At 47.3% G+C, this 25,967-nt stretch overlaps 2 protein-coding genes across 2 annotated transcripts in view; both read right to left on the bottom strand.

The window, feature by feature from the left end:
* Nucleotides 1–5,262: 5,262 nt before the first annotated feature.
* On the bottom strand, nt 5,263–9,616 carry LOC115136174 (eukaryotic translation initiation factor 4E-binding protein 3-like). The gene is made up of 3 exons (XM_029671702.2): nt 9,305–9,616; nt 6,658–6,819; nt 5,263–5,799 (listed from the first exon to the last, which is right to left on the bottom strand). Exons 1-3 carry the CDS (start codon nt 9,441–9,443, stop codon nt 5,768–5,770), a joined length of 333 nt encoding a protein of 110 aa, XP_029527562.1. The 5' UTR covers nt 9,444–9,616; the 3' UTR covers nt 5,263–5,767.
* Nucleotides 9,617–10,805: 1,189 nt separating this feature from the next.
* Nucleotides 10,806–25,967, bottom strand: part of LOC115136176 (ankyrin repeat and KH domain-containing protein 1-like) — a 42,812-nt gene continuing 27,650 nt past the window's right edge. The window contains exons 15-35 of the mRNA XM_029671705.2: nt 25,164–25,805; nt 24,635–24,883; nt 24,238–24,359; nt 23,494–23,605; nt 20,699–20,844; nt 19,330–19,472; nt 18,993–19,206; nt 18,689–18,864; nt 18,412–18,574; nt 17,876–17,971; nt 17,302–17,418; nt 16,942–17,116; nt 15,585–16,068; nt 15,308–15,463; nt 14,923–15,072; nt 13,175–14,688; nt 12,770–12,943; nt 12,270–12,512; nt 11,897–12,060; nt 11,480–11,644; nt 10,806–11,381 (exon numbers count right to left, since the gene is read on the bottom strand). Coding sequence (XP_029527565.2) covers nt 11,322–11,381; nt 11,480–11,644; nt 11,897–12,060; nt 12,270–12,512; nt 12,770–12,943; nt 13,175–14,688; nt 14,923–15,072; nt 15,308–15,463; nt 15,585–16,068; nt 16,942–17,116; nt 17,302–17,418; nt 17,876–17,971; nt 18,412–18,574; nt 18,689–18,864; nt 18,993–19,206; nt 19,330–19,472; nt 20,699–20,844; nt 23,494–23,605; nt 24,238–24,359; nt 24,635–24,883; nt 25,164–25,805 — 5,465 coding nt within the window. The 3' untranslated portion in view covers nt 10,806–11,321. The remainder of the gene's footprint in view (nt 11,382–11,479; nt 11,645–11,896; nt 12,061–12,269; nt 12,513–12,769; nt 12,944–13,174; nt 14,689–14,922; nt 15,073–15,307; nt 15,464–15,584; nt 16,069–16,941; nt 17,117–17,301; nt 17,419–17,875; nt 17,972–18,411; nt 18,575–18,688; nt 18,865–18,992; nt 19,207–19,329; nt 19,473–20,698; nt 20,845–23,493; nt 23,606–24,237; nt 24,360–24,634; nt 24,884–25,163; nt 25,806–25,967) is intronic.

Genomic DNA, 25,967 nt, shown 5'->3' with positions numbered 1-25,967 from the left:
ACACTACCTCCTCCCTGTGGTAGGTCAAGGGGAAGAGTGAGTGACATGATTTTACAACAATCCAGAGGCTGTACCCCTCATGGTCAGCAGAAACCCAGTGAACCTACCAGTACATGTTGGATGTTGTTTCTTAGAGTGTAATGCTGAGTTCAAAACAACTGGTAACTCTGGAATCTCTGACTTCAGTGCATTCAAGTACACTGGGATCTCGCGTAAAATAAAATAAATAAAAAATCAGACTGGGAAAAATAGTTTTAGTCATCCAGCTCCGAATTCGGAAACTTGGCATCTTTCTAGATCTCAAACTTTCCTACCTAAACATCACTGGCGTTATGATTTGACTTTGTTCCCCCCCCCAGAGCTCTCGGTTGTCTTGAATGCACCATAATAAATGGGTGAAATATATTATAGGAAATTAATTATGAGTGTTGTGTGTACTTCAAGTATTAGTAGGATACTTAAACAGCTAGGAACATAAGCATTTCGCTACACCCGCGATAACATGCTAAATATGTGTACACGACCAATCTAATTTGTTTTGAACAATTATTCACAGTTCAACGAAAAATCCAAGTCCTACATCTTTGGAACCTGGTGAAGCTGGAATTCTCAGAATCTATAATACACACCATCCATCATATAAACCATTATTGCAGGAGTATGCATATGAAACCATGAGTAATGAATTGGGTCACTAATACTCTGTACATCTATAGAGTATTATACCATAATATACTAAAGCCCTCAAACTCAACTCTGGACCTCAAAGCCAGTTCTGCTGCGTTTTTTCATTGTTCCCCTATAATCATGGCCTGATTTAGACCTGGGACACCAGGTGAGTCCAATTAATTAGAACAGAAAACCAGCGGGCTCCAGACCTCGTAAGGTAACAGTTGAATACCCTGTACATACGGTGTTTTTTTGGAAAGTATTCAGATCCATTGACTTTTTCTCATTTTGTTACATTACAGCCTTATTCTAAAATGTATTCAATTGTTTCTTCCCACATCAATCTACACACAATATCCCATAATGACAAAGTGAAAACATTATTATTATTATTATTATTATTTTTTACAAATGTATTACTGTTACGTTCCCCAGTTTCTGTGTTGTAGTTTGTGTATTTGAGTGTGTTTCAGGAGATAGCTTCCTGAAATCCCCCAGCAGCTGATTGGTCGACTCCACGATTAATTGGAGAGCTGACCCCGCCCCCTCGTCAGGACTCAGCTGTCTCCAATTTCCAATGCCTTCTGAAGCTATAAAAGCCAGTGTTCTGTTGTTCAGAGAAGAGATTGATTGTGATATAGATTATTGCTGAGAGAGGAGGTTGATGGCTGAGGGGTATAGCATGTTGATGGCTGAGGGGTATAGCATGTTGGTATGTACTATGTTACTTGTTGTTGATAGCCGTTTTGGTATGTTCTGTGTTTGTTGCTTTGTCAGAACTTCTTTAATGGCCTGAGTTAGTTTTTTTCTCTCAGTTTTGTTGTGAAGTGGATTGTTTAATATTCTGTTTCATTTTGTTCCCAGGGGGAAGGAGGCACCTAGGGAGTGCTTAGGCAAGAGGCCCGCGGGAAAACATATAGCCGTAGCATATTCACTGTCTAGGCACACTAGATAAGACCTGGGCGGACCACCCCCTGTATTTTTGTTAGGTAAGTAGTGGGTAGGCAGGTCAGATAGGAGAGGGTAGGTTAGATAAGTAGTGGGTAGGCAGGTTAGATAAGTAGTGGGTAGGCAGGTTAGACAAGTAGTGGGTAGGCAGGTTAGACAAGTAGTGGGTAGGCAGGTTAGACAAGTAGTGGGTGGGTAGGCAGGTTAGACAAGTAGTGGGTGGGTAGGCAGGTTAGACAAGTAGTGGGTGGGTAGGCAGGTTAGACAAGTAGTGGGTGGGTAGGCAGGTTAGACAAGTAGTGGGTGGGTAGGCAGGTTAGACAAGTAGTGGGTAGGCAGGTTAGACAAGTAGTGGGTGGGTAGGCAGGTTAGACAAGTAGTGGGTGGGTAGGCAGGTTAGACAAGTAGTGGGTGGGTAGGCAGGTTAGACAAGTAGTGGGTGGGTAGGCAGGTTAGACAAGTAGTGGGTGGGTAGGCAGGTTAGACAAGTAGTGGGTGGGTAGGCAGGTTAGACAAGTAGTGGGTGGGTAGGCAGGTTAGACAAGTAGTGGGTGGGTAGGCAGGTTAGACAAGTAGTGGGTGGGTAGGCAGGTTAGACAAGTAGTGGGTGGGTAGGCAGGTTAGACAAGTAGTGGGTGGGTAGGCAGGTTAGACAAGTAGTGGGTGGGTAGGCAGGTTAGACAAGTAGTGGGTGGGTAGGCAGGTTAGACAAGTAGTGGGTGGGTAGGTTAGACAAGGTGGGTGGGTAGGCAGGTTAGACAAGTAGTGGGTGGGTAGGCAGGTTAGACAAGTAGTGGGTGGGTAGGCAGGTTAGACAAGTAGTGGGTGGGTAGGCAGGTTAGACAAGTAGTGGGTGGGTAGGCAGGTTAGACAAGTAGTGGGTGGGTAGGCAGGTTAGACAAGTAGTGGGTGGGTAGGCAGGTTAGACAAGCAGTGGGTGGGTAGGCAGGTTAGACAAGTAGTGGGTGGGTAGGCAGGTTAGACAAGTAGTGGGTGGGTAGGCAGGTTAGACAAGTAGTGGGTGGGTAGGCAGGTTAGACAAGTAGTGGGTGGGTAGGCAGGTTAGACAAGTAGTGGGTGGGTAGGCAGGTTAGACAAGTAGTGGGTGGGTAGGCAGGTTAGACAAGTAGTGGGTGGGTAGGCAGGTTAGACAAGTAGTGGGTGGGTAGGCAGGTTAGACAAGTAGTGGGTGGGTAGGCAGGTTAGACAAGTAGTGGGTGGGTAGGCAGGTTAGACAAGTAGTGGGTGGGTAGGCAGGTTAGACAAGTAGTGGTGGGTAGGCAGGTTAGACAAGTAGTGGGTGGGTAGGCAGGTTAGACAAGTAGTGGGTGGGTAGGCAGGTTAGACAAGTAGTGGGTGGGTAGGCAGGTTAGACAAGTAGTGGGTGGGTAGGCAGGTTAGACAAGTAGTGGGTGGGGCAGGTTAGACAAGCAGGTTAGACAAGTAGTGGGTGGGGTTAGGCAGGTTAGGTTAGACAAGTAGTGGGTGGGTAGGCAGGTTAGACAAGTAGTGGGTGGGTAGGCAGGTTAGACAAGTAGTGGGTGGGTAGGCAGGTTAGACAAGTAGTGGGTGGGTAGGCAGGTTAGACAAGTAGTGGGTGGGTAGGCAGGTTAGACAAGTAGTGGGTGGGTAGGCAGGTTAGACAAGTAGTGGGTGGGTAGGCAGGTTAGATGGAGGGGGCTTTGACATTTACTTTCTTTGGTTCCGTACAGCCCCTTTTCCCCATATTACCGTGTGAAGGAATAAATTCCTAGTAAATGGTACCACTCTCTCTGCCTTTGTCATCCTTACTCACACCTACAGTCCATACCTCTCACTTCACAGAGAGTTGAGTTGTAGCAGGGTGTTACGTCCCCTCTTCAGAGGCGTGCCTAACAATTACAAGTAAAAAACTAAAATACCTTATTTACGTAAGTATTCAGACCTTTTGTTTTGAGACTGGAAATTGAGCTCAGGTGCATCCTGTTTGATTATCCAACTTGATTGCAGTAAACCTGTGGTAAATTCAACTGATTGGACATGATTTGGAAAGGCACACACCTGTCTATATAAGGTCCCACAGTTGACAGTGCATATCAGAGAAAAAACCAAGCCGTGAGGGGATTGTCTTGACACAGATCTGGTGAAGGGTACCAAAACATTTCTGCAGCATTAAAGGTCCAAGAACACAGTGGCCTCCATTCTTAAATGGAAGAAGTTTTGGAACCACCAATACTCTTCCTAGAGCTGGCCAAACTGAGCAATCAGGGAGAAGGGCCTTGGTCAGGGAAGTGACCAAGAAATCGATGGTCATTCTGACAGAGCTCCAGAGTTCCTCTGTGGAGATGGGAGAACTTTCCCGGAAGGACAACCATCTCTGCAGTACTCCACCAATCAGGCCTTTATGGTAGAGCGGCCAGACTGAAGCCACTCCTCAGTAGAAGGCACATGACAGCCCACTTGGAGCTTGCCAAAAGGCACCAGACCATGAGAAACAATTCTTTGGTCTGATCAAATCAAGATTGAACTCTTTGGCCTGAATGCCAAGTGTCACGTCTGGAGGAAACCTGGCATCATCCCTACGATGAAGCATGGTGATGGCAGCATCATGCTGTGGGGATGTTTTTCAGTGTCAGGATCGAGGGAAAGATGTACAGATCCTTGAAAACCTACTCCAGAGCGCTCAGGCCCTCAGACTGGGGCGAAGGTTCACTTTCAAACAGGACAATGACCCTAAGCACACAGCCAAGACAATGCAGGTTTGGCATCGGGAATGTCCTTGAATGACCCAGCCAGAACCCGAGCTTTAACCTAATCAAACATCTCTGGAGAGACCTGAAAATAACTGTGGAGTGACGCTCCCCGTCCAACCTGTCAGAGCTTGAGAGGATCTGCAGAAAAGAATGGGAGAAATTTCCCAAATACAGCTGTGCCAAGCTTGTAGCGTCACACCCAAGACTCGAGGCTGTAATCGCTGCCAAAGTTGCTTCAACAAAGGACTGAGTAAAGGGTCTGAATACTTATGTAAATGTGTTGTTTTTATTCATTTGCAAACATTTCTAATAACCTATTTTGCCTTGTCATTGTGGGGTATTGTGTGTAGATTGATGAGGGGGTAAAATAACTAATACATTTTATAATAAGGCTAACGTAACAAAATGTGGAAAAAGTTAAGGGGTCTGAATACTTTCTGAATGTACTGTATACTCTATAGCAGGGCTGTTCGATGTCAGTCCTGGAGGGTCGAAACACTTCTGGTTTACATCCTCATCTCATAAGGGACTAATTCAGACCTGGGACACCATGTGAGTGCAATGAACTACCAGGTATAAATAAAATAAAGTGTTTTGGCCCTCCAGGAACAGAAAGGAACATCCCTGCTCTATACCAGGGGTATTCAACTCTTACCCTTATGAGGTCCAGAGGAGCCTGCTGGTTCTCCGTTCTACCTGATAATGAATTACACCCACTTGGTGTCCCAGGTCGAAATCAATTCTTGATTAGAGGATTTAAAAAAAAAAGTGTAGGCAGTGGCACTGGCTTCAAGGTCCAGAGGTAATGTACAGAGTCCTGAAACTTACGAGTTCATTCAACCACACCACACTTCTTGGCCTATTGCCAAGTCTTTTCAAACCATCAGATGATCAAAAAACACAAAGCACCATGTAACTTTTTACATTTCTTTCTGTTTTATTTATTTTCTCTGCAGTGGAACAGCACACTCTCAAAGAGCCCAGAGATGAATTGAAGTCATCTCTGAATACCCTTGTAATCAGCTGCCAACCCCCAGACCATGTATAAAAATGCAACTTCAAAAAAATAGTTCCCATTAATAAAACTCAAAATGATAAATTCATTAATCCTGAAGAAATTAATAAAACTCAAAATGATAAATTCATTCATCCTGAAAAAACAGAAAGTACAAAAAGAAAAAAAGCACATCAAGATGAAAAGCAGTTAACAGACTGACTGCAGCCACCCTTCCCAAATTTACCCAGAATTCTTGCTTCCAGCCTCAGAGATCAACTCTCTGAGTGTTTGACAGTTCATTAATCATCCACCAGGATTAGACAGGAGGGAATCTACAGTGAGAGTATGACCAGTAGAGCGACCACCCAGTGGTCTGAACAGAATACAATTTCTCCAAAAGAATTGGTCTGGACGAGTAGGTTCAGATGTCAATCACAAACTGGGCATCGTCAGCTGTAGGGACAGAAGAGAGAACCCAGGTCAGCGTCGAGGACATATCCTTTCCTAAACTTCCAAAAACCTTTGAGCATCTACAAACTAAATGGGTCGGTCACAAGATATGCAGCATAATGCTTGTCCAGCAGCTTGACATATCAGACAGGTTTTTGTTTGCTTTTCTCGAGGAGCAGTTCACCTTGAAACTTGGTCTAGTGCTGGTACAAAAAAAAAAAAAAAAGTCAACAAAACAGACTAACTGGTTTGTACACCAGGCATTTGTCACCTCATACACACTGCACTGATGATAACAGGCCTATGTAGCCTACTTCCTTATCCTCGGAAATAAACTACTTATTGGTCACCAACATCACATGAACAAAGCAACCTATCCCCTCCCTGTAATTACTGGTAAGGAATTTAAGGAGACTTAAAAATTAGGCAAGTTATAGAGGTGAGACATCAGAACATCATGTGAATGCAAGATTGAGTAAATCAAGTAACAGGGACTGAATGACAAGGATATATTTGTATCTTGGGATATTAGCATGATGCCTTTCAGACATAGCAACTGCTTTCCATTTCCCTACACTGTGAACTAAGACAGAATAAATGCAATGATTTGATTTACTCTCCTTGCACAGTTTCTAATAACAAAACAAGAGAACTTGTTTCTCAAGTATTTCCTTGAGGAGCCCTTAAAAAGGTGTTCCCTCTTGTGTTGCTCAGTAAAAACACATCTGCTGCAAAGCCATGTGGGAGAGGAGTCAGGTGTTTAGGAGAGCAGGTAACCAAGAGGCCTGGCTAGGGGAAGAGGTTAATGGGTCTCATAGGATATACAGTAGTGTCACTGTAAGTATCAGGATCCAGACCAACCCGAGATGTCTTTGTTCTCGTCCATTTCCTTCAGCTTGCCCAGAGGGTGCTGGGCCGGTGCCGTGACCCCTGGGATGTGGGGGAGACAGCACGGAGGGGTACGTGCGATTGGTGAATTCCGACATTCCAGCAGGAACTTTCTGTCATAGATTATCCTGGTTCCTGTGAGGACAAAGGGTTGGAGTGTCTGTCTCGGGTAAGAACACAGAAGTACCAGGAGCAGTGATGCTAATTTAGCAATTTTGTTGCTAGATTTAGCAACTTGTCAGACTACCCTGGCAACGTTTTTTTCCCCCAAACAGCACCTAGCAACAAATTTAGCTACTTTTAAAAATGTATTTGGAACTTTTAGCAACTTTTGAAAAGTGACTTGAACGCTAAAATGCACGCATTTTCCCTCTAAATGACACAGGTACGATTTTCTCTGTCACACACTCAGTCATAACACACGTGCCTAGCTGCAAAAGTGCGTTGTGGAGTGACGTCAGCAGCGGGCGCTCAGCTCGTGCACAGGCAGCAGCAATTTCAGCGTTCGATGAATATAGTTGGTCACGAATGTTTGATCTTGAACAGGACTTACAACATCAATCAACATGCCTCAATCAAAAATGAAAAGCCAGAAGTACAGAAAAGAGTGGGAGTCTGTACCTGAACAAATGTCAAATCATATTTTTTGCCGAGGGGGCCAGTTAATTTGAGCAACGTTGTTGTGTATTTTACGTAATGACGCGGCTTTACGTTATCACGCAATGACATCACAACGTCATTTAGAAACTTTTAGCAACAAATCAACCTGCCTCTAGCAACTTACCCTGAAAATGTGTTGGCAATGACCAAGAGTCATGATGTGCAGCAATCCGTCGAGATCATGAGGTATTCTTGTGCACAATATTTATCCAAGGTGTGTTAGTGCAGGCTACATAGAAAAGTGGGCGGTCTATACTCCGTGTGTACTTTTCAATAGAAGAGCTCACCTTGATCTGATATGGATCCTAATACTACTAGCAACTAAATCAGGGTGTCTTCACACTTGGTCTCTTTAAGCCAATTTTTGTGATTCGTTTTTGTGCAGTGTGAACACTCGAACAGTAATTCGGCACACTCAAAAGAGCCCCCGAAGCAAAGCCATCTCGAGGGGATGGTCTGAGTACGGTCCGTTTGAATGCCACTGTCCGGTTCCCTTTTTTAGGACAATGTGAACGCAAAGCTCCCCAGGTTCGCTTGTCATTATTCCCGCAGCACCCACACTAGACTACTGCAACACCGTTTCCCCTGCCATAAACCAGCACATTGGTGCCACTAAAAAAAAGAGATGTGGAGGTTTCGCGAAAAATCGGGGTTTTGGATATTGAATATTGATTGGCGATTATCAAGGACGCACAGAAACACAAACATGTTATGTTTTTAGTTCAGATTATTTGTTAGCAATATGTTATTTATAGGTTAAGAGAACGCCATTAACTATTTATTGATTGTGGGGTTTGATTAGCGTGAGAAGACAATATATTTGGCAAGAATCACAACACTGGGTCCAAAATCTATTCTTGCTCTTAAAGAGGCAGTAGCCTACATTGGGTGTACAATTTCCAATTACAGCATGATTTATTCTATTGCTATTTATTCTGTTACCAATTAAATGTACATGTTAATAGTATCGTCTGATTACAATTATGTCTCATTTGAACTAAATGCAATCTATTAGCTTCCAAAATGTAAGTCGATATATCTAGCTGTCCGAGAACACATTCTGATTGATTGGCTTGTCCCGCACTTTATAAAAATCCAGAGTGCATGTTGGAAAAATATCTTGGTTCCTTTCGAAACATTGCAATGTGAATGCAGAGGCCTCTGGGTTTAGGTGAAGTGAACTGGAAACATAGCGGAGTCCTCATTCAAAGGCAAGGGCAGTGTGAACACAAAAAGTTGTTTTGCAGCTTTAAAACATTATATTTTTTACCCCAGAATTCACTATAAAGAGGAATGGAATCTTTTTTTTGTTTTTGAGGACTATATGTGAAAACACCCTCTGAGAATCTACTGGTCTGACATGTTTCATATGCTGTGCTGGGAAAATAATTTGAACGCAATCACACCTATGCACTCTTTACAGTTCAATAGAAGTCTCCGGATCTCAGTCCCCTCAGTTCAGGTGTGTTGCCTGGCTTTACAAACTCCGCTACCCCTGTAGTGCCTCCTTGTAACGGAGCCGTAACGTCCTCAGCAATTCCAGCTATGTAACACCACCACCGGTGAAAACAACCCCATTCCTTCAGCCTCTCGCCCCTCCACGTTGGCCTCCTTGTAAAGGCCACATAATGTCCTCACACACACGTTGATAAATCGGATCAACTGCATCTTGATAAAGATAATTGATTCTGTCATTGCTGGATACATACAATACATATGTTTATTGTCTGATGCAACTAAAATGATTGGAACAGGTAAAAGTGCATTTAATGCAATAGGAATTTAAGTACATAACCGTTCATTCAAAACTGGACAAAAGCGTCACCAAACTCTCAGATTATATCTTTATGCAATTGTGCGCAATGTGCTGTTCTCCAAACTAGCGCAGCGCTTAAACTCCCGAGGCCGTATTAGTGTGTTCTTCAAGACGATAAATAGTCCCTTATTTTGCTAAACTTACCTCCAGGTGTCGTGGAGAACAGGGTGCCTCCAGGCGTCTGACTGTAGGAGTCGGCCAGCTGAGACCAGTCTTTTGACTGCTCAAAGCGACTGGGAATAGGGCAGTTTAGGCCTATACTGGTGGTACCGTTAGAAGACATCGTAGACAGCAGATGAATGAACAAATAAGTTGTTTTAAGTAAGACACAGCAAATTATTTGTGATCGATGTCTACTATAGCCTGTAAGATAGTAAAGCCGCGCCAACTCTGAAGATTTGTTTGACAACTAGGGGACTGGGAGACGTACAACGCAGTAAGCTCTAGCAGCCACGTGCAGGTGTTTTTAAAATCTGCTGATTTGAGGCGTGGTTTAATTTGAGTTTCACAATCACCTCACTACTGTATCAACCTGCGCAACATTTCATTTTAAAGCTCACAATCACCTATGTGGACTCAGTGTGAACTGAAATGAACGGTCACATGCTTAGGCCGGGTTTTATTTTTGTATTTTACCTTTATTTAACCAGACAAGTCAGTTAAGAACAAATTCTTATTTTCAATGACTGCCTTGTTCAGGGGCAGTTTTACCTTGTCAGCTCGGGGATTCGATCTTGCAACCTTTCCGTTACTAGTCCAACAATCTAACCACGAGGCTACCTGCCGCCCCGGTTGATCTTTGTATACCTTGCAAACGAGGACAGATGCATAGCATAACAAAGTTTGCATTTAAAAACAATCAAAATACTAACGCAATAGCCCAACCCCCAAATAAACTTGACCTTCTGTTTGTGACGTCATGACAATGTTTTTCTCCCAGTGGAGGCTGGTAGGAAGAGCTATAAGGAGGATGGCCTCATTGTATTGGCTGGAATGGAATGAATGGGACAGAATGAAACATGGTTTTCCATAGGTTTGATACAGTGTGTTCCATTTATTCCATCCCAGCCACTAAAATAAGCCCGTCCTCCTATAGCTCCTCCCACCAGCCTCCAGTCTTCTGTTCTTAAATCATCCAAAACTTTAGATTACTTTACTGTCACATTATGGTTTAAGTGATTAGTCTCTCCTCAAATATATCAAATTCCCAGTCAATCTTGTTGGGGGGAAACAAAAAGTAAACATCTCCAGCATTACTTGTTAATAAGTGCAATTCAAACAAGGCAATTAGCAAATAATCAATCTGAAGTTGGATAACAAAGATAGCAATCCTAGTTGAACGTCTGTCAAAACATAAAATGACCTTATGGTGTTCCCTGGGTAGACTCTTAGTGAATGTAAAATTAAGTGTCCGGTTGCAGTCTTTCGTGGAAACTTCACCATGCATGATAAATAGCACCCCGTGCCAGAACATTCAGTCAGAGTGAGTGATTACATCATCGTGAGTAAACATGACACACAGGAGCAGGTCTCCCGCTTCTGTAGACAGACCAAGGGCACTTCATATCAACAAAAAGGGTGCGGAGATAAATCATGAGGTGTATGATGTCATGAGGTAAATACAATATGAATAAAGGCACAACAGTACAGTTTCGTAATTTTTTTATTGACTATTAAGGTAAATATTACACATTAATACAGTAGAGTCACTATACGACATGTACTCTGGTTTTAACCCTTTTTGTTTTAGTATGTAAACAATTATACATGTCTTTACCACTAAAAGGTCTGAGTTCTCGCTTTATGTTATCACCTAGTTCTTGGACTGAGTATAAATAAGCGTACAGTCCTGTAGAGCCCTGCAGACCAAGAACAATTAATGTGGGGGCTTTTAAAGTCAAAATAATGGCTATACTAAGCAAAGAATGGATCCTGTTTAACAGGCAATCGGTTTGTTCATAGACAGTGATAAACAAGTTGCAGCCCACACTGGAGTCATCTTTTTAGTTAGGCACATCAAAACGGTGTCCGAACATCCAATTTCTCAGTTTCTGGACACTCCCTAGGTTAATATCTTTGTATATTATGTAATTATCTGGTTCTCTTAAACGTGTATGAGTCTTGTTATTAATGGTCCTACGCTTCAAATCGCTAGATGTGTTCAGTTGACGTGATTCAGGTGCACATTCCCAACGTGCGGGGCCCAAGTCCCAGGCCAGACCTGAAACGACACGTTTTCATCACAGAGTTACAAAACCACAACAGAGGAAGACTGAGTAATGGTGAAAATAAGTGAGTGAGGTTGATGGGAGTGTTTACCTGCTGGGTTTCTGCAGTCTCTGCAGAGTTGGGGACCACATTCATGATGGGATTCCAGGCAGGGTCAGCGCTATGGAGCCCGTTGTACATGGGGCCCCCAGGGGCCTCTCCCATAGGAGGGTGGGGAGGAATGATCGTCCCGCCATACATTGACATTGGCAAACCCTAGAAAGGACAATAACATTTAAAAAAACGGGTAAAAAAATAATATCTATATACATATATACATAAATATCTATATATACATATATACACACACAAATATACATATATATGTATATTTGTGTGTGTATATATGTATATTTGTGTGTATTTTATATACATAAATATAAAAAATATGTTTTTGTGATAGTTCTCATTGGATCATTCCAACCACAAAATCTTTGCATCAACTATTTAGCCGTGTCTGTCCACTACCTTCGGAAAGTCCATGAAGTTGGTGGGCATGGGTTGATGGAAGGTGTTGGAGGGGTTCACGATGCCGGTGTCGTCCCTCTCCATGGCTTGGTGCTGGGAGAAGCCAGACGGCTGCTGTATCACGTGACCACCCATCAGGGGCTGAGACCAGCCTGACATCGCCTCTAAAGGTGGAGGGTAAGAGCAGGGGAGGACTGAGATTTTGGATCGTGTGAGAGTTCATCGTTATGTTCAAAAAAACATTTACAATATATTTCAAAGCATTATGATAAACATCTTAAACCACTGACGATTAAAGATTATCAGTCCTACAACTATCCAATTCCTCTACAACTGTACACTAACCCGATCCACCTCTCTCCAAAACACTCACCAGACGCACTGCCCACGCCGAAGGACCAGATTCCTCCCTGTCCCACAGGCGGCGTGTAGCCGGCGGTGAGCATGGCGTGGTTCACGGAGCCCGTTTGGCGGATGCGTGCCAGGCGCTCAGTGCCAATGGGTGGGGGCACCTTGCGGTCCTGCTGGCTGTTGCTGCTGGGTTTAGCCTGAATCAGAGTCGTGGTCACCGTGGACGCACAAAGAGGGGACGACACGGAGGACACCGGGGACTCACCTGAGGGGGCAAAGGCTTGTTAACTTTCCAAATGTTTAATTTATCAGAGAAGACTTAAGATGAAATCACATGAAATCCTTTGATTTGACTTAATTTAATTTCTTTCTTTTACCAAAAAGTAGACATTGAAGCTACTTTGTTTGCAAAGAAAAACACTTTAGATCTATGAATGAACTGCCCTGCCCCATTCCCTGTCCCGCACCGCCCTGCCCCCTCCCGTCCCCCGTCCCGCCCCGTGCCCTGTCCCGTGCCCTTACTGGAAGTGGAGGCACTCCAGGGGTGAGGGGAGAAATGCTGGCGGCTAAAGGAGGGGGTTCCCACCGGGGACGGACCCTGCAGGTACACTGCACTGCCAGAGATACTGGTGGCGAAGCTGGTCAGAGCAGCAGACGAAGAGATGGAGTTTCCCGACGGGTCCATGTGGTGCATGCCTGAAACAAGAGGTCAACTGACCTGGTTAAAATATTTAGGCACAAACCACTAATAAACTGAACAAGTACGTCAATATAAACATGATTAGTGCTGCTTTGTGGAATCAGTAGAATTTGTTTCTCTGGAACAAAATTATTTTCTTGGGTTACAACATGGTGTTATTTCCTGCTGAGTGTGTGTGTGTGTGTGTGTGTGTGTGTGTAGTGTAGTCTATGGTCCTTATTGCTTACCGATGGGACTGGTGACAATCCTCTGGGAGTTGCAGCGGTACCCTGGAGCCTTGGAGCCGTCAGGAGCTGGCATCACCTTCTCCATCTGTCCCATGCCTCCCATGTAGGGCTGCTCCGGAGGGGTCCGAGCAGGCAGGTGACATGCTCCCCACACCTGATTGTTGCCCACCTGATTGCTGTCAAACATGCTGCTGAAATGGTTGAAGAGGGCGTTGGGGCCGTAGTTGGGGGGCAGCTGCTGGGTCTTGCCCCCGTGGCTGTGCATCTGGGAGCCGTTCATCATGCCCATGGAAGGGGCTGCCATGCCCTGGTTGGTATACTGCTGCGGTTGTTTCTGGTGTTGCTCCTGGGAGGCTCCAGAGGATACAAACACAGAATGGTGCTCCTGCGGAGATGTCCCAGCTGTCATGGGGTAGACCTGGGCCGAGGGCTGCACGCATGAGGGAGAAGGCTGTGCGTAGTGAGGTACGGTGCTGCCCCCTGCTGGTGCAGCGTGAGAGGAGGGAGGCTGGGCGGCCTGGGGGCTGGGCTCTGTGCTGGGGGAGAAGGGGAGGGGCAGCTGCTGCTGTCGGCTGTCCGGCTGCTGGGAGGGCAGTGATGGAGGAGCCGTGGGAGGACCTGTGAAGTACATGGGGCCGTTGGAGCTGGAACCTTCCGACGCGTCACCTTGGACAGGTGCTGCATCTGGAGAGGACTTCTCTTTACCAGGCGTGGTGCCACCAGCAGGCTCCGGCTTGGAGACGGGCAGCTGCTGTGCAGACGTGGCGATGGGCACGGAAGGGGAGGACGGAGTAGAGGACATGGTGGAGGGTGCAGGGGCCAGCTGCGTGGCGGGAACGTTGCTCACTGTGGAAGTGACTGCTGTCATGCTGGTCGTCTTTGGTTCGCCGGAGAAGAGCTGCTTCCTGGCAGAGGAGGGCGTTGGGGTGCCGGAGGGGGCAGTGCTGGTGGGCGAGACGGTGGCTGCAGGAGCTGTGTACTCTGGATGGGCGGCGGAGACAGGCGAGGGCCGGGGGGCAGTGCTCCCGTTGTGCTTGGGAGAGCTGTGAGTGCTGCCGGGGTTGACGGGCCGCACCGGGAACGGGCCCCAGGTGTTGGGCGATGGAGAAAAGGTGCCACCGAACTGTGCCATGGGCAGACGTGGGTGTCGGATGTGGTGCATGGTCTGGGCAGCCAGCAGGGCCAGGTGTGGGTTGGCATACGCCAGGGGCAGTGAAACAAAGGGGGGCCTCACCCCGGCGGACAGGTTCTTTCCCATCTTCCCTCCCTGCTGAGAGACCGGGGGGGTCTGGAAGGACACAGCGGACGACGGAAACACCGATGCCAGGCCCTTTGAGCCGGCCGCCATAGTGTTGGTGGCCCCTGTGGAGGTGGTGTAGGTGGAGCCCATCTTGGTGCTGGTACCAGGAGTGCGGATGTGGTTTCTGGGGATTAGGTCCTCCAGCTCCTTGGCTGGGTCCTGGATCAGGGCGTTGATCAGTTGTACAGCGTGCCGAGTTGACTCTGTACCTCCTCTGAAGACCAAAGGGAGAGAAGCAGGTGAGTGTCTGACCTGGCGGTGATCAGTGGGCCGACCTTACCTGGCGGTGATCAGTGGGCCGACCTTACCTGGCGGTGATCAGTGGGCCGACCATACCTGGCGGTGATCAGTGGGCCGACCATACCTGGCGGTGATCAGTGGGCCGACCATACCTGGCGGTGATCAGTGGGCCGACCATACCTAGTGGTGATCAGTGGGCCGACCTTACCTGATGGTGATCATCCTTTCTCCATTCTTGTCCTTCTGTTTGTCCACGTCGATGTGAGCACCAGTCACGTCCTGAATGGCAGTGATGTTACAGCCACCTCTGCCCATGATCCGAGACACGACCGAGGCAGGCACCAATAACTTCTTAGATCTGACAGAAGACAAACAAGCCATTCCATTCATATCTGGGTCAAACGGCTGTACTTAACTATGTAGTAGATACCAGGTGCAGTTGATTGTTAGTTAACAGGAAGTGACAGTTATAAATTCCGAACAAGAGGAAGGGAGATGCTGTACCCTCACTGCACTCTGTGGGTAAAGGTCACAGTAAACGTGAAAGGTAACCGTAACTACAGTAGCCATCGTTTGAGTTGAGGCCAACCCACCTCCGTACCACCTCTTTCCAGCCGTCTTCCCTCTTCTGGCCCCTCTTGGGGCTGGTGAGGTTCATCTTGCTGTTGGGCGAGGTGACCGGCACTGAAATGGTTTTGAAGGAGGGGGGAAGGGAGCTGGGCGCCAGGACGTTGATGCAGTCATGGAGTCTGAGAAGAAGAAGAAAAGAAACAGAGAGCCCTGTGGTGTACTGTAGACAATTCACAAGTTTTAGACTTAAGAATTCCCAGTTTGGACACTGCTTTTTAGCATTAAGACCTGGTCTCTTACTTCTGGTGTGGTTTGGAGATGCACACTGTGACCTTGTGGTCTCGGGAGCTGTGCCTCTTCTCAGGGACCGGCTGGGGCTGTTGGCTCACCCCCGAGAGAGCAGACGATGAAGACGAGGAAGATGAAGAGGGCATGTCCGGTAGGTAGTTGAGCTCCTGGCTCTTGCCTCCGTTGCTGCTGCTCTCACTGTTGCAGTCGGTGCTGTCCAGGTTGTCCGAGTCGCTGCCACCCGGCACCCCACCGCCCCTGGGCTCCCCGTGGATCTTGTTTTTGTCAGTCTTCTGCTGAGCCAGCACCACCTGGGGGTCCTGCAGGATGATGGGCTCCATGGTCTTGTTCTTCTTGTTCTTGCGGTTGGTGCTGGACGTGGTCGCCACGTTGGCTCGTTTCTTGGCGAAGGCGTTGGTGAAGGTGGCAGAGGTGGCAGAGATGCCGATGGTAGTGGTGGTGGTAGCGCTGGGCGGGTCAATGGGGACATCACCGTCTAAACAGAGCGTGAAATGCAGAAGGTTATTCACCCTTATTTTACCATTGGGCCACTGAAACTACCAAAAGCACATTAGAAAGATGTCGAGTGGCTTCGTCTCAGTTGAAATTTTAATTTTTACCTTTATTTTACTAGGCAAGTCAGTTAAGAACAAATTCTTATTTTCAATGATGGCCTAGGAACAGTGGGTTAACTGCCTGTTCAGGCGCAGAACGACAGATTTGTACCTTGTCAGTTCGGGGATTCGAACTTGCAACCTTTCGGATACTAGTCCAACGCTCTAACCACTAGGCTACCCTGCCGTTCCCAAATTAATATGAGCACGTCATTCTTTCAGTTAATTTTATAGATTATTTTATGTTCAAACTATTTTAATTAAACTGACTTGAATATCCTTTAATTCACACAGACAGAGACGGTCATCTTCAAGACAAAAACCATGCTGATTTCAGGAGCCCAGCTTGGCCGCCGGAGGCCGCGCCAGGCCACATAGAGGCCGTTCAGGTGCTGGGTTAGTCTAATAGAGGCTGTTCATGTGCTGGGTTAGTCTAACAGAGGCTGTTCAGGTGCTGGGTTAGTCTAACAGAGGCTGTTCAGGTGCTGGGTTAGTCTAACAGAGGCTGTTCATGTGCTGGGTTAGTCTAACAGAGGCTGTTCATGTGCTGGGTTAGTCTAACAGAGGCTGTTCATGTGCTGGGTTAGTCTAACAGAGGCTGTTCATGTGCTGGGTTAGTCTAACAGAGGCTGTTCATGTGCTGGGTTAGTCTAACAGAGGCTGTTCATGTGCTGGGTTAGTCTAACAGAGGCTGTTCATGTGCTGGGTTAGTCTAACAGAGGCTGTTCAGGTACAGCTAGTAAAAAGGTGGTTACCTTCAGAGGAGTCTTGGTCCTCTAACTCTTTTACTTTGGCCTCCTCTTCCTCCTCCTCCTCCTCTTCTTCCTCCCCCTCCAGCTTCCTCTTCTGATCTTCCTTCTTCTTCTTGCGTTTCTCCTTACGCTTCTCACGCTTAGCGGCCAGGGCTTGCTTCTTACTCTCTTCCCTGGACTGTACACCCCAAAATAATTTTTTTTTAAAACTGGATGATTACAAGCCAGAGAATGCATCCCAAATGGAACCCTAGAACCCTACGGGAACAGGGTTCCATAGTGCACCCAACATCTACAGAGAGCTGTAAATCCATACAAATCCATGAGGAGCAGAAGGTTGTGTTGGGTGGAAAAGTAATTTACCTTCTCCAAGTCCAGCTCCTTCAGCAGAATGCTGGCGTTCTTGTTGGCCTCTGCTGCCTGCTGGTCTTTGGCTTTGACAATGGTCTCCATGCACTGGTGACATTTCTTCAGCAGGTCCTAGGAGGAGTACGAGAAAAATGTACTGTTGGAACCGCACTTCCTTTCAGAAAAATAAAAAGTTTACCCTTTGTCATCTTCTAAAAATGGACCCACCCCCCTTTTCTCCTCAATTTTGTCATATCCAATTGGTAGTTACAGTCTTGTCCCATCGCTGCAACTCCCGTACGGACTCAGGAGAGGCAAAGGTCGAGAGCCGTGAGTCCTCCGAAACACAACCCTGCCAAGCCGCACTGCTTCTTGACACAATGCCCACTTAACCCGGAAGCCAGCCGCACCAATGTGTCGGAGGAAACACCGTACCCCTGCCTCATGTCTCCTGGTCACGACGCAGCCTAGTATCGAACCAGGATCTGTAGTAACACAGCTAGCACTGCCTTAGACCACTGCACCACACGGGAGACCCCCTTTGTCATTTTCAATGAATGTGTTGTTGGTCTTGTCTGTTTCAGCTTACCTTGTCCGTGATGGTGGCAATGTATCTCATGCACTCGATGTCCGAGGGAAACTGGTTGACCTCCTTGACCAGGTACTGAACTACCTTCACATGGCCCTATGAGACAGAGTTCAGAGGTCAGCCTCCTGGGATTATTATACATACACTTCTATTTACGCTCCACCGGGGTCATTAGCTAAGAACAGGAAATGAACGGGGAGCACAGGTCATATATGAGATACTCAACTGTGGTATCAGTATGAGAACCAATTTACTTAAAGGAGCAAGTAACACTAGTGTTTAATCACAGTTTAGTTTCATACCACAGGAGGTTGGTGGCACCTTAATTGGGGAGGATGAGCTTGTTGTAATGGTTGGAGCGGATTAAGTGGAATGGTATCAAATACAACAAACACAGGTGTTTCCATGGTTTCCATGTGTTTGATTTCATTCGCTCCGTTCCAGACATTATTTTGAGCAGTCCTCCCTCAGCAGCCTCCGCTATTTCATGCGCGTGTGTGTGTGTGTGTGTGTGTGTGTGTGTGTGTGTGTACCACCTTGCGGAAGGCAGCCATGAGTGGTGTGATCTTGCGGTTGTCTGCTGCGTCGACATCGGTCCCAGCCTGCACCAGCAGCTGCACCACGTCAAAATGGCCGCCGTTGGCCGCCAGCCACAGGGGAGTGTTTCCCTTCTTATTGCGCACGTCAATGTGAGCACCTCTGTGAGAAGGACAACAGGCTGAGTAGAGGGAGGAAGAGAGACTGGAGAGGAATGATATTCTGACTGAAAGGTTCTTCTCACGGTCAAACTTGTACATTAAAAGATGTAATTACCGGTTGATTAGGAGCTCACAGAACTTGTAGTGGCCCTTGTCTGCAGCGATGGTGAGCGCGGTGTCTCGGGAGGAGGGAACGGGTGGGGCGTTGACGTCAGCGCTCTTATCCAGCAGCACCCGCCCTACCTCAGCATAGCCACCCGATGCCGCCTCCATGAGGGGGGTCAGCCCAGTCTGAGAGAGAACGCATAATGGGTCAGTGAGACTGCACACCACACGGACCAACACCAGAACATCATTTCTAATGTCTTTGACACAAGCCCAGACAACATGATGACATGTCGGGCTCCAGCTGCTACCACCTTGGCGCGGTGCTCCACGTTGGCCTTGCGGTCCAGCAGCAGACTGACCACCTCCGCCCGTCCCTGGAAGCAGGCCAGGGTCAGCGCCGTGTTGCGGTTAGTCTCGATCTGAGCGTTGATGTCTGAGCCCATGTCCAGCAGCAGCTTGACCGCAGGGACGTGCCCGTTCATGGCCGCCAGCATCAGAGGAGAGATACCCAGCTTACTCCCAGTCCTGAGGGGGACAGACAGGGGCGAGGGGGACAGACAGGGCGGGGGGGTGATTATACAAACTGTTAAGATTGGGACAGAGGCACAGCCTGCACAAACTGTGGCAAGGAGGGCTGGTTGTGGATACCTGGAGTTGATTTCAGCTCCAGCGTTGAGGAGGATCTTGATGATGTTGACGAAGCCCCCCGAGGCGGCCAGGCTGAGCGGAGTGTAGTCTGAAACGTTACGGTGCTCCTTGTTGGCCCCGCGCAGCAGCAACAGCTCCACCACCTGGAGTGAATGGACCACAGGTTAGTCAATCCGCAGAACAGCCTATTGGTGGAAATGACCAGTAAGCCCAACCAATGGATGAAGAGATTGAGAGGATTGGCCAGAACAAGCCACTGTGTAGAATCTCTACATATATTTTTAGACTCAATGTGCTGAAAATGAATTAAATCTGCACAGCATCTTGCTTAATTCCGGCGCCGACAGAGCTGGCCGCTTCGCATTCCTAGGAAACTATGCAGTTTTTTGTTTTTTTTACGTGTTATTTCCCCTTACACTGTGTGTATAAGACAGTAGTTTTGGAATTGTTAGTTAGATTACTTGTTGGTTATTACTGCATTGTCGGAACTAGAAGCACAAGCATTTCGCTACACTCGCATTAACATCTGCTAACCATGTGTATGTGACAAATAAAATGTGATTTGATTTAAAGCCAATTCATATCCAACATAAGCTGTTTGAGTCTACTTTAAGGAAATATCTGTTTGAGTCTACTTTAAGGAAATATCCTACGCCAAGCTTTATTATATTGACAATTAGATTCTAGAGCAAATTGAAAGAAAATGAATTATTACCAGGTTGAAATCACTTTTTCTTTCAGTTTCCTTGTTTCTTCTATCGGCTATTGAAAATGAGCACGTTTAATGTATTAGTTGGTTTAGGGATTACATTAATAGTAATCCGGCCCCCAAAAACCGTTTTATTCTGTCTACAAGGAAGGTAACGAACGGAGGACATGTTTCCAATGACTTGTTCAATCACATGCAGCTCAGATAATGTTTTGTAGACAAAGAGATAAAAAGGAGTGAAATAATATAATAAATCCAGAAAAGGGGAAGACAGACGCTGTTAGAAACATTTAAAAAATAAACAGCGATCCACATGTGGTGGTTCCTGGGGCTCCATCTTCTTACAAGGTCTGATATTGTAGCTAAATCTAATTCACAAATTATATTGATTCAATTCTGGACATTAGACTTATGTCTTAGGCCGACATGGTATTTTGGGTCGATGTAGCCTTAATGTAGCATATCGTATGTATGTTCGATGCAATAAATTAAAGCCGTTTCCCTGCGAATGTGTTTGCAATTGCATGAATGCTAGTGTTGGGACTTCTGGGGTTAGCGTGCTGTTAGAGTGCTGTGGGAAAGTGGCTACGCTAAAATGTCTCGCTTTACGGCACTGCCTCGTCCTGTTGTTCACACAAAATATAACAAGCAGAGCAGCACCTCCTGTCTTCCTCCAGAGCAGGCCAGGGAGAGAGGAGTGTCTTTGGTTCTCTCCGACTGGGCTTCGATGTCCCCTCCTTTATCCAGCAGGATCTCCACCACGCCAACATGACCCGCTGTAGCAGCCAGGATCAGCGGAGTGAAACCTGGGGACAGATGGTTAGAGACATTTAGATTTACTCTCCAACATACTAAGGATGGGCATGAATAATGGACTGCTCGAACCGACAAAGGTCAATCTTTAACCAGAGATGAAAAAAAAAAAGTTTTTTAAAAATAATGTAAAACTATTTTGTGAAATGTGCTTTCTGGGGGGGGCAAGTAAAATGGTCCAAATTATATATATTTTTTGTCTTTAAAATTTATTTGCTTCGACTCTAGTGTTCCTTGTGTACATGTGTGTTTGCGTGGCACAACAAAAGGAACCAAGCCAGGCATCAAAGTTCTTCCAAATTCCCTTTCCCCTCCATGTCTCATTCACCCAATTGCGTTCCGACCTCTTCCTACGCGCCAGGTGCTATGCGCTCACAAGCTCCTGTTTAGTCCGACAGAAATAAACACCTAGAAAAACGTATCGAACTGCTACATTTCTTGCCAAAAGATGACAGTTTAATCCTGAAGTAGGAAACTCTGTGTTCCAACAAACAGCTGCAGTTTATACAGAATAACTGTATAAAAATATTTTAAAAAGCAACACACCAATAAACCCCCTTTCTTAAAATTAAATGTTGCTAAAGGTAATTAAGAAAGAAGTGGACGGTGTTCAACGAACGCGAGTCGAGGTTTACTTTAAGACATGAAGGTCAGTCAATCTGGAAAATGTCTAAGTGCCGTCGCAAAAACCATCAAGCGCTACGATGAAACTGGCTCTCATGAGGACCGCCACAGGAAAGGAAGACCCAGAGTTACCTGTCTCTCATGAGGACCGCCACAGGAAAGGAAGACCCAGAGTTACCTGGCTCTCATGAGGACCGCCACAGGAAAGGAAGACCCAGAGTTACCTCTGCTGCAGAGGATAAGTTCATTAGAGTTTACCTGGCTCTCATGAGGACCGCCACAGGAAAGGAAGACCCAGAGTTACCTCTGCTGCAGAGGATAAGTTCATTAGAGTTACCAGTTCAAGTAACAGACATCTCAACATCAACTGTTCAGAGGAGACTGCGTTAAAAATCAGGCCTTCATGGTCAAACTGCTCCAAAGAAACCACTACTAAAGGACACCAATAAGAAGAAGAGACTTGCTTGGGCAAAGAAACATGAACAATGATCATTAGACCAGTGAAAATCTGTCCTTTGGTCTGGAGTCCAAATTAGAGATTTTTAGTTCCAACTGCCGTGTCTTTGTGAGACGCAGAGTAGGGTGAACGGATGATCTCCGCATGTGTATTTCTCTATGTAAATTGCGGAGGTGGTGGTGTTATGGTGTGAGGGCAATTTGCTGGTGACACTGTCTCATTTATTTAGAATTCAAGGCACACTTAACCAGAATGGCTACTACAGCATTCTGCAGCGATACGCCATCCCATCTGGTTTGAGCTTAGTGGGACTTTCATTTATTTTTCAACAGGACAATGACCCAAAACACCTCCAGGCTATGTAAGGGCTATTTTACCAAGAATTAGAGTGATTGAGTGAGTGCTGCATCAGATGACCTGGCCTCCACAATCACCCGTTGACAGAACTCCAGAGTTCCTCTGTGGAGATGGCAGAACCTTCCAGAAGGACAATCATCTCTGCAGCACTCCACCAATCAGGCCGTAATGGTAGAGTGGCTAAACGGCAGCCACTCCTCAGTAGAAGGCACATGACAGCCCACTTGGAGTTTGCCAAAAGGCACCTAAAGGACTCTCAGATCACGAGAAACCAGGTTCTCTGGTCTGATGAAACCAAGATTCAACACTTTGGCCTGAATGCCAAGAGTCACATCTGGAAGAAACCTGGCACCATCCCTACAGTGAAGCATAGTGGTGGCATCATGCTGTGGGGATGTTTCTCAGCGGGCAGGACTGGAAGACTAGTCAGGATCAAGGGAAAGATGAACGAAGCAAAGTACTGAGAGATCCTTGATGAAGACCTGCTCCAGAGCACTCAGGACATCAGATTGGGGCGAAGGTTCACCTTCCAACAGGACAATGACCCTAAGCACACAGCCAAGACAATGCAGGAGTGGCTTCGGAACAAGTCTCTGAAAGTCCTTGAGTGGCCCAATAGCTGTGCAGCAACACTCCCCAGCCAACCTGACAGAGCTTGAGAGGATCTACAGAGAAGAATGGGAGAAACTCCCCCAATACAGGTGTACCAAGCTTGTAGCATCATACCCAAGAAGACTCGAGGCTGTAATCGCTGCCAACGGTGCTTCAACAAAGTACTGAGTAAAGGGTCTGAATACTTATGGAAATGTGATACCCGTTTTTGCTTTGTCATTATGGATGTGTTCTCTGTAATGGTTAGGATAAATTGGAATTTGTTGCGCACTGTTGGCAAAGGCCTATAGATCAATGTACACATATGTATTTTGAGTACATGCCTTGTGTTCAAATAATATTTTTCATTTAAGTACTTAGAAAATAAATCCTGCCAGGACTCAAACAGTGAAAAAGGAAAAAAAAACGGTCAAATGCCCATCCGTTAAATCTAGTCATCCAATCAGTTTCCAACCATACAGACGGACTCCCACTTCTAAACACAAATTATCAAGTTCCCTGATAATTGATCCCAACATGTTTTTAACATTTTTTTTTTATTGCTACAAAACATTTTTTAATTTTTTAAAGAGAAAGTATGGGAGTTGTGTACCTTTCTTATCCCGATGCTCGATGTTAGCCCCGCGGGCGACTAGCACCGACACCAGCTCCTCGTGACCGCCGGCACAGGCCAGCGTCAGAGCGGTGTCGTGATTACTCTCCGTCTGACAAGAGATACAGGCGGGTGTTATTTTCCTGATCAGACAGACAGACCAGACCGACCAGACAGACCAGACAGACTATTATTAGCTAAACTAGCGTGTTAGTTTTTTGTTTGATTTATTTTCCATTTTTAACCCTTTTTTCTCCCCAATTTCATAGTAGCTACTAAAACAATTGGATACCATCTTGTCTCATCGCTACAACTCCCGTACGGGCTCGGGAGAGACGAAGGTAGAAAGTCATGCGTCCTCCGATACACTACCCAACCAAGCCGCACTGCTTCTTAACACAGCGCGCATCCAACCCGGAAGCCAGGCGCACCAATGTGCCGGAGGAAACGCCGTGCACCTGGCAATCTTGGTTAGCGTGCACTGCGCCCGGCCCGCCACAGGAGTCGCTGGTGAGTGATGAGACAAGGATATCCCTACCGGCCAAACCCTCCCTAACCCGGACGACGCTAGGCCAATTTTGCGTCGCCCCAAGGACCTCCCAGTCATGGCCGGTTACGACAGAGCCTGGGCGCGAACCCAGAGTCTCTGGTGGCACAGCTGGCGCTGCAGTACAGCACCCTTAACCACTGCGCCACCCGGGAGGCCCACTAGCATGTTATTGTTAGACATGTGGTGTGACGTACGTGTGCGTCGATGTCTACGGAGGGGTAGAGGGGGAGCATAGAGTGTGGGGACACTGAATGGATGGGCGTCTGTGCTGGGGGCGAGGCAGTCGTGCTCAACATGGGGACTCTGCTGCTCACCGCTGCTGTCACAGGGGCGAGAGGGAAGGAGAGTTGTTAGTCCACCTTCAAAATATAAACTACATCCCATTCGAATTCAAGACGGATTAAAACCATTTGGAAAAAGTCTGTTGAAAATGTACTGAAACCAAGTTCAGTGCTAATGAAAAGGATGCGTGATCAAGCGGGCCCTTAAATGGTTAGGTTTTATTTTCTGATTTTAGTCAAGTTAAAAATGTCAAAAAGAGACCTGGACTGAGAGCACAAAGCAAAGAGAGGACCATGTTAATGAACACACCTGCCATGATGTCGTCCAAAGTATCTGTGAGGGTCTGTGCTGGGGTGGCCACCATGAGTCCTTCAGGGGCCTGGGTGAGAAGGCCCGGTCCCAGGTCTGTCAACTGCTGCCACAACATCTGCTGCTGGTTCACCATCACCCTCTCCAGATCGGGGCTGGAGCTGACGGGGTAGTCCGCCGTACTGAAGTCTGTGGACTGCTGGGTGGCCAGGAGATGGGAGGGTAAGAAACGGGCCTGCAGGAGGGGCGGAGCAGGACACTGCAGGGCCTGGGTGTGAGGAGGAGCAGGACACTGCAGGTCTTGGGGCCTGGGTGTGAGGAGGAGCAGGACACTGCAGGGCCTGGGTGTGAGGAGGAGCAGGACACTGCAGGGCCTGGGTGTGAGGAGGAGCAGGACACTGCAGGGCCTGGGTGTGAGGAGGAGCAGGACACTGCAGGGCCTGGGTGTGAGGAGGAGCAGGACACTGCAGGGCCTGGGTGTGAGGAGGAGCAGGACACTGCAGGTCTTGGGTGTGAGGAGGAGCAGGACACTGCAGGTCTTGGGTGTGAGGAGGAGCAGGTGGCGGGGGTTCCTGGGCCTGTCTATACAGGATGGTGTCCACCTGAGGTAGCTTGGCGTAGTCCTCCTCATCATCGTCCTCTTCCTCCTGTTCCTCGGCGGCGGGGTGGGGCTGTCCATCATGGTGGTGGTGGATGCCCTCCCCGTCCCCCTCGGTGTCGGAGCCCGGCTCTGCAGCCTGCAAGGGCAGGGGGGTGCCGGGCTGCTCCACCCCTGCCGCCTGGCCAAGCTGCCCCGGGTCGTCCTTCAGGCCTTTGGCCTCCATGTACTCTTTGGTGAACTGCTGCTGTGTCTTGAGCTGCAGCTGGCGCTCCACCTTCTGCAGCTCCTTGAGGATCTTCTTCTTCTTCTGGACCTGCTCCTCGCGGCTCTTCTTCAGCTCCTCGATCTTGTCTTTGGTGAGAGGCTCTCCCTGGATGAGCTCCAAGGACTGCAGCTGGGCCTTCTCTATAGCGGAGATCCTCTGGCCAAGCTCGTTCAGCTTGCCCTCAGTCTCTTCCACGATGCACTCTAGGGGCTGGTACGGGTGGAAAGGAGGCAGCAGGTCCGCGTCCGGACCGCCTGCGGCGACGGGGCTGCCCTGTAGAGGGCTCAGCCTCTGCTTGGATCCGCCTGAGACAGCCACACAGGACAACACAACCAGTTAGCTACGAGGTTGTACCATACAATATTGCAGTAATCATTGAATGTAACACTTTGATTCCTTGTGCAGTCAAATGGTGGTCTAGTGGTCTTTCTTCTTGGCAAAGTTGGAAAATGTATTTGCTGTTAACA

This window comes from Oncorhynchus nerka, linkage group LG10, assembly GCF_034236695.1.
Source record: "Oncorhynchus nerka isolate Pitt River linkage group LG10, Oner_Uvic_2.0, whole genome shotgun sequence".
In the NCBI taxonomy this organism is placed as follows: domain Eukaryota; kingdom Metazoa; phylum Chordata; class Actinopteri; order Salmoniformes; family Salmonidae; genus Oncorhynchus; species Oncorhynchus nerka.
This window is presented reverse-complemented; position numbering and strand designations above follow the sequence as displayed.

Bases quoted from the DNA above. Each gene is read 5' to 3' on its own strand.
- LOC115136174 (XM_029671702.2), bottom strand. From the start codon at position 9,443: ATGTCTTCTAACGGTACCACCAGTATAGGCCTAAACTGCCCTATTCCC. The intron at 6,820-9,304 runs GTAAGTTTAGCA...TTGTCCTCACAG, and splicing joins GTTCTCCACGACACCTGGAG to GAACCAGGATAATCTATGAC. The intron at 5,800-6,657 runs GTTGGTCTGGAT...CTGTCCCTACAG, and splicing joins CGAGAACAAAGACATCTCGG to CTGACGATGCCCAGTTTGTG.